This window comes from Antechinus flavipes, chromosome 1 (genome assembly GCF_016432865.1).
Source record: "Antechinus flavipes isolate AdamAnt ecotype Samford, QLD, Australia chromosome 1, AdamAnt_v2, whole genome shotgun sequence".
NCBI lineage: Eukaryota > Metazoa > Chordata > Mammalia > Dasyuromorphia > Dasyuridae > Antechinus > Antechinus flavipes.
In genome coordinates, this window is record NC_067398.1 from 110,029,497 (window position 1) to 110,037,385 (window position 7,889).

At 33.4% G+C, this 7,889-nt stretch overlaps 1 protein-coding gene across 1 annotated transcript in view; it reads left to right on the forward strand.

Annotated features, from left to right (window-relative positions):
* PLGRKT (plasminogen receptor with a C-terminal lysine) overlaps nucleotides 1-6,954 on the forward strand; it is a 102,152-nt gene extending 95,198 nt beyond the window's left edge. Inside the window, exons 3-5 of the mRNA XM_051987765.1 lie at nucleotides 1,107-1,237; nucleotides 4,243-4,352; nucleotides 6,686-6,954. Coding sequence (XP_051843725.1) covers nucleotides 1,107-1,237; nucleotides 4,243-4,352; nucleotides 6,686-6,807 — 363 coding nt within the window. The 3' untranslated portion in view covers nucleotides 6,808-6,954. The remainder of the gene's footprint in view (nucleotides 1-1,106; nucleotides 1,238-4,242; nucleotides 4,353-6,685) is intronic.
* Nucleotides 6,955-7,889: the final 935 nt, after the last annotated feature.

Sequence of the window (7,889 nt, forward strand, 5' to 3'; positions counted from 1 at the left end):
GTTCACATTTTAAATTTTTTAATGTAGGATTTCAAAGATCATCATAGACTTATTAAATGTCAAACTTGTGTGTGGAAGTTAGGAAGCAGGTTTAATGATCTCTCTCTTATCAAGAGGGAATCAGCATCATTAAAAAATGATTTGTGTAAAGTTCTACAGACAGTCATTGTTGGATCTAAGTTTACAACTATGATTACATACCCAATTTCATTATTCCTCACTTTGGCATTATTATTTTTTCCCATATTATTAAATTAATACACAGAAAGGGTTTGTCACGTACCCAAGTCACATGTTGGATCAACAACTGAGTTAAAATCTAAACTTTTGAATCTCAGATTCTTAACAAGTATTGAATATACTAACTTCATCATGCTCACTTTCTATAACAAAAGCTCTTAAGATATTGTATATGCATAATTTTAATATGATGGACTATCTGAAAAGTTTCTACTGTAAACATTGATGTTTCTTGATTTTAGAGATATGTCATAGATTTTGAAAAAATTTATTTAAAATTCTGGGTGGATCTGAAAGCTAGAGGGATGCAAGATGAAGTATAACAGCTAGCAATAGATTATATGACTGTAGCTATTAAACTCTCTATGCACACCAAGCTTTATACAGTTTGTTTTTTTGTTAGTTTAGTTTATTTGGTTTTGGATTCTACTTGGAATCCTATACTCTATAGCTGTAACCTAAGTTCATGGAAGCAAAATCTCTACATTCTGTTGTCTACATGATCAAAGCAGATAGCACATCCAAGATCATGAGCAAAAGGGAAGGAGCTAATTATTTATATTGCACTTTCTATGTGTCAGGCACTATAGTAAGTAAGTACTTTGCAAATATTATCAATGATATCGTGAGGTAGATGTTATTAGGCACTCTATTTACTGTGCTGCCTAGCTTCCTAGCCTAAGGCATTATGCAGTTAACTAAGATTAGATTTAAGGCATTTCAATGTGGGATTTCTTAAGGAAGTTTGCAATGAAATGTACTGAAATAAAAGAGTAAAAAGGGAGTTGAGACCAAAATATCTTTTCCAAATTAAAAGCATTAATTCAAAAGCTAAATAGCAGCATTATCATTTCTTCTCTCCCCAGATGGAAAGGCAACTAACGATACAAAACGAAATGAGAGAAAGGCAGATGGCCATGCAGATTGCTTGGACAAGAGAATTCCTCAAATATTTTGGGACATTTTTTGGCTTGGCTGTCATTGGTCTCACCGCTGGGTATGTTGTTTGCTCTTTACCTAGAAATGTCCATTTTATGGTCAGAAAAAGTCAACTAATATTCAATATTTTCTTCTCTCTCCCCCTTTGTAATTATCATATTTCAAATATTCAGAAGTCCTCCAATTTTAACATAATAGATAATCCTTCACCAATGCATATTGTAACCCCTCCATGATTTAGTATATGGTTTCATGAGTGTTTATGGCCAAAAAAGTAATCATTTGATGGCCAACATTTGAATGATATGCATTCAACTGGGCTGGTTCTGGATGATAGAAACACTGTCTATTATAAGGCATTATATTAGAAGCATTTTCAGCTTTATAGGATTTCCTTTCAAGAGCTCAAGATCATCTCTACACAGTAGGATGAGTTATTGATTTAAAAAAAATATGGGGCCTCAATGTCACATTGTCATAAAATTGGGTAAAGTGGAATTGAATCGCAAAGAGTGAATATGGAATCAAAGTAGCCCCTCATAAGACAATCTTTTGTATGTGATTTACATGAAGGGCAATGTAGTCAGGTGCAAAAAACATTGATAAGTCAGCAGACCTTGGTATAAATCATGCTTGTGAGACTTAATACCTGTGTAACTCTGATCAATCACTTAACCTCCCTGAGCCTCAGTTTCCTCATCTGAAAAATATGAAGATTGAACTGGAAGTGCCCTTAGGATGTTTCCGGCTCTAAATCTATGGTTCTGCCTGTCCTTTTCCTTTCTGTTATTAGTGTTAAGTTACTAACAACACTATAGAACCAGGTAGTCCCATCATTAGGATTATCTTGTGTTATTCTCCAACTCATAAATTAGAGGTGGTACTGCCTTAAAACAAGAAGAAAAGATCTCTGAAGACATAATGGAAATGGGGAAGAGTACCTTTTATTTCTATCCAGAAATGGAAGAGTCCTTATTAGACATCTTCATTATTATCACAAGTTGAACAGGGGGAGCCACACATGCACCCAGTAGCCCTCTAAAGCCATAAAAAAATTGGATCATCCCAGAATTCACTGCATTACTCTTTTGTATAGCTCTTAGAGACAGAAAAAAAGCGAGGCAAAAATGTTGATTTTCATTGTAGAGATAGGCCTTTTTCCTTAGGAGAGACTCTGGTAAGAGTAATGGAAGATACACGTAAATCTATCACAAAGGCAGTGAATGTAAGAGATCAGACTCTCTTGCTAATTTATTTATTGTATAAGTTTTCTCAAATTTGGTGATGTCAGAGATAAAAGAAACCATTTAGTTAAAAGTTAAGGCTGAATTTGAAAATCTTTGTTATTATTACAATAATTACTTATCCTTCAAAAGATTTATGGTCTCATTTGAAATAGCTTTCTTCCTAACAAATAGATGAATCTTTTGAGAGAGGCTAGTATTATGGGCCAAAACTCTGAATTTGAAACAAAAGATTCTTACAAAGTGCTAAGTCAGTGGAATTGATAGAGACAATGGTTATCTAGTTTAGCATGGTTCAGTATGATTGATTTAATCTTACAACAAATAATGGTTTCCTAGTGATATAATGATTGGTTTATACTCAGTGTGATGTATAAAACAGAGAAAAACATAAAACAGAAGAGAAGCTTTCAGAGGACAGAGAAGACAGGAAGGAGCTCAAGCTCTCAGAACCAAGGACAGACATTCATTCGAGCTTCAGTCAGACCACTGGTGGCAGGCTCTCCTCTTGCATTTCTCCACTGAGACCAAGGCTGGTCTGAAAGGCTCTCCAGAAAGCTGCCCAGCCTCAGGAAGGAGATAATAAAGAATCTGGACTAGAAGAAAGCTTTCCTTTTTCCTTTGAGAACCATGGAGATGTGTATTGTACTGTTTCTAAAAGTTCTGCTCTAAGTTGCAATCAAACCTTGGTTTTTTATAAGTTTAACCAAGCTTTCAACAAATTTTCCTTGTGGTGGAAAAATCTCCTTTCTAAACATCTGTCCTATTTTAACTGGAATACTACTTTAGCCCTTTACAAAGTTTCTTTCTTCTACTCACCCTAATTTCACAGATGTAGGTTCTTGGTCTCACGTTCAGGCACCAAAATGTAATGTTCTTTGGTTTGGTTTTCCTTCGGGTCTCTGGGAGCAGCCTTCGTTTCAGTTTAGTAATCACCACAAGAACAGCCAGATGTTAAAGTCCAAATCCTTTATTGTCTCCTTACCTTGGTCCCAGCTTTCTTATTGTCCAGATTCTTTATTATCTTCTTCCTGGAGCTGGACAGCTTTCTGGAGAGCCTTTCAGACTGGCCTTGGTCTCAGTGGGGGAAGTGCAGGAGAGCCTGCCACCAGGAGCCTGACTGATTCGAATGAATGTCTGTCCTTGGTTCCGAGAGCTTGAGCTGGTCCAGCCTGTCTTCTCTGCCCTCTGAAAGCTTCTCCTCCATAAGCTCTCAGTCCCTGCTTATATGCTCTACACTGAGTATAAATTAATCATTATATCACTAGGAAACCATTATTTGTTGCAACACTAAATCAATCATACTGAACCATGCTAAACTAGATAACCATTGTCTTGATCAATTCCACTGACTTGGCACCTTGTAAGAATCTTTTGTTTCTTTTTGTTTTTCTTCCCGGGTTATTTTTACCTTCTGAATCCAATTCTCCCTGTGCAACAAGAGAACTGTTCAGTTCTGCAAACATATATTGTATCTAGGATATACGGCAACATATCTAACATATATAAGACTGCTTGCCATCTAGGGGAAGGAGTGGAGGGAGGGAGGGGAAAAAATCGGAACAGAAACCGAGTGCAAGGGATAATGTTGTAAAAAAATTACCCTGGCATGGATTCTGTCAATATAAAGTAATTATTAAATAAAATAAAATAAAATATTAAAAAAAAAGTTGTTATAATAAAAATAAAAAAATTTTAAAATGAGATTAAAAAAAAATATATCTTTTGTATCAAGTTCAGAGTTCTGGCCCATAACAGACTAGAAATAACTGTTCCTCATAATAGAGTTGTTTTTAATATTTGTTTATTCTTTGAACAGAGCAATTAAAAAAAGGCAACCAGTCTTCTTTGTTCCTGTTGTTCCATTAAGTTTTGTATTTGCTTATCAGTATGATATGGGCTATGGAACCCTTCTGCAGAGGATGAAAGGTATGTATGTACCTGACAAATGAATCTTTATGTAGCTAAATTTACTTTTTAGTACAGCAGACCTCTACTTAAGAACTCATGACTTGGGAACAACCTGTTTGAAATAAGATCAAAGTGCCCTTCCTTTTAGAGTGCTGATACCCTTTTCTTAAGGAAGTCCCATTGCTGCCTCTACTTCAGGAGTTGGAGCTGTTACCCAAAGTGATGATAACCTTGACTGAACTTTGGCAAAGGCTGCTGCCTCATTCCAAACTCCTCACCTATTTCCTTAATTAGGGATACTTAGAGGATAGAGGTAATTCATTAAACAGCCTTTGATGCACTGGTCTGGCAAGGTCTATGACACTAAGCCTTTAGAAAAATGCACAAGTTCCAGACAAAGGATTTTCAGACTTTTAAAACACAGCCTGTTCATAATTTGGGCACTATCAGTATGAATGATAGATTGTTGATTTTAAAATTACTGTACTCATGTTAAGCCCCTTTTCTATTACCTATCCAGCCTCATGTTGTTCATCTCCTTAAGATCTCATGAGTCCAAGATTAAACTGTTTCATAAAAATGATACATTATCTAAAAAAAGTCACATTAATTTTATCACATTGATTGAAGATGGAGTTGATTTTCTAAGAACAGAGCTAAATGTGGATATTTTAATAGTAATTTATTATAGTAATATATTTTAAAGAATAAAAGATTTTAACCTTGAAAAAAATAAAGTCCTGGAAATTCACAGTAAATTAGATACATTTTGGCATTCAGCAAATTAGTGTCTATCAGAAAAAATTGTTTTCTGGGAAATTAAGACATGTTAAAATGTGTATGTTTGTATACATATATGTATATATGTGTACATTTGGGCATGTATATACACGATTATATATTTGTGTGGGTGTATATTTATGTACATGAGTGAAAAGTTATATTTCATAATGGCCTGTGTATAATTTTTTTAAAAAACTATACTTTTAAATTTAATAATTGAGCTGAAATTCATTTTTTTTTTTGTATGGAACATTTTTGAAATGTGTTAATGCCTGTCTTGATATTTGCAAACTATAGCATTATGTTATAGAGTTTTTAATGGAAGATAACAAACTGTTATCTAGAAAAGCAATGTAAAATCCTAGAGCTGCCAACCTTAGAAATCATTCTAATATAGTCCTTTCATTCTACCAAAAAGAAACTAGAAGCCAAAGAGACTGAGTAGAATAAAGAACCAAGTGGTAAGCCATTAGTTGGAAAACCTGGATTCAAATCCCAACATTGTCAGTTATTAGCTGTGTCATTGTATATCACTATAGATTCTCCTGGGCTTCTGTTTACCCATCTATAAAATGAAGAATTGGGCAGCTAAGTGCCAGTGGATAGAGTACAAGGTTTGAAGTCAAGAATTATGAGTTCAAATCTGGTCTTACATACTTCCTAGCTGCGTGACATTGGGCAAGTCACTTAACCCTGTTTGCCTCAGTTTCCTCATCTGTAAAAATGAGTGGAGAAGGAAATGACAAATTGCTTTAGTATCTTTGCCAAGAAAACCCCAAAATAGGGCCGGGGGTAACGTCACAAAGAATCAGACACAATTGAAACAACTAAACAACAACAACAAAACATGAAGGATTGACTAAATGACTTTTAAGTACCTTTCTAGTTCTAAATCTTAATTAGATTAAGTGACTGAAGATCAAATTAATGAGACAAAAATTCAAGTGAAAAACCTGTTAACTTTACTTCTTGTCCAATGGTCTTTCTACTTGATCATATTTCCCTTCTCCTCAAAGTGATTTTAGGAGAGAAAGGATGAAAATATGGAATTTCTGACTGTGACATCATTTCATTTTATTGTAGCTAATTAGTTTGGACCTTTAATGTAAAACTGAAGAGACTAAAAAGGCAGTTTTCAAAAGCTATTTCTTTCTTTCTTTCTTTCTTTCTTTCTTTCTTTCTTTCTTTCTTTTTTTTTTTTTTTGGATAGTATATATTATAGAGCAATTAATTTTGTTTTGAGGTTCTTTAATAAGCCAAATATCTGTACCAGGACTTCTTCTTTTGGATTTTGGCTGAATCCTGCTAAACTGGATTAACTTTTGGAGTCAGATTTCAGAACTGTATCCAAGGACCACTTCCTGAAGCTTGTAGAGAGCTATCCCCACACTGATTTTAGAGCTGGTTTGAACTTTGAGATTATCTAGTCCTTTCTTTATAGGCAAGGGAAATTTAGGCATTAAAAGCTAAAATGATACTTTGTTTTTATAACTGAGAATCAGAAACACTTACCATCAATTTCTTCTCCCAGAATGTCATTGACATCTTTCCCATGCTTTATATTTAAGGTGAAGCAGAACATATACTGGATATAGAAAATAGCAAGCTGCAGATGCCAAAAGGGATGATCACTTTTGAAACCATTGAAAAGGCCAGAAAAGCTCAGAGCAAATTCTTCATAGAAAAATGAAGATGGCTTCACTAGACTCTACTCAAAGCACAAAATAATTTGGTTGAATTATATGTTTTCTATTTAATTTTTTAAATGGTACCAATTTTTTTGGATATAATGTGGTTTGTAAAAAAAAAAAATAAAACTTATCATGTCTAAAATATACCCTGAATTTTGTTTCTTTTCAAGGATTATATCTACTTTTTTACATTTTCCAGGTACATGTGCTGAAACTTATGATAATACTTAATGTGCTTCACAACTTTCCTAGCTGCCAGCTGGGGCTTAATAAATTAATGGCTCTAAAACTGTTTTGTACACTTGTCATTAAAAAAAATTTGAACATGTACTCATGCACACATACATACACATATATATGTATATTTATATACACATACTTAATGTACTTATAAAGTTTATACATATATCTTATACCAATATAATAGACATCTAAAAAAGATGAAATAAATATTTTTAAAATAATGCTTATTTTATTTACTAACCCTGACAAAAGCTTTTTGATTCCAACAAAAAAATTATCCAGGGGAATTATCATTAATAATATTTTAGTGATACTTATATGACTGAATATGATTTTTTATTTTTTTAAATCATGATAGAACATTTTTGATGTAATCACAGTGCAGCTGGTTTTTAGCTCTTTTGACAGTTGGTTCTGATAAATGGCTGCCATAACTGAAAAAGGTAGTTTGTAATGATAAATAGATCCAAATGGAGGAAACTTATCAGAAGTCATACTTATTAAATAATATTGCTCATTTTGTTAGGAAACACGGTTCATTTTTTCTGATGTCAATCTATTGTTCTTGCAAGTTGATTGAAAGGTATTCCCAAGTTGTTGTTTTTTAAAGTATGCAAAAATAATAACAAAAAAAATCAGCTTTTGAACTCATCAGTTCAGCAGTCTAACATCATTTCCAGCAACAAAAATTTAGTTTTTAAATGCCTTACTAATCATGATATTGTGAAAATGTCATTAATATCTCAAAGCACAACATATACTTAAGTTGAAGTTCATAATCAAATTGGATATAAGAACGTTTTTCAAATAATCTTCATAATTTGCCTTTTTTGGGGAG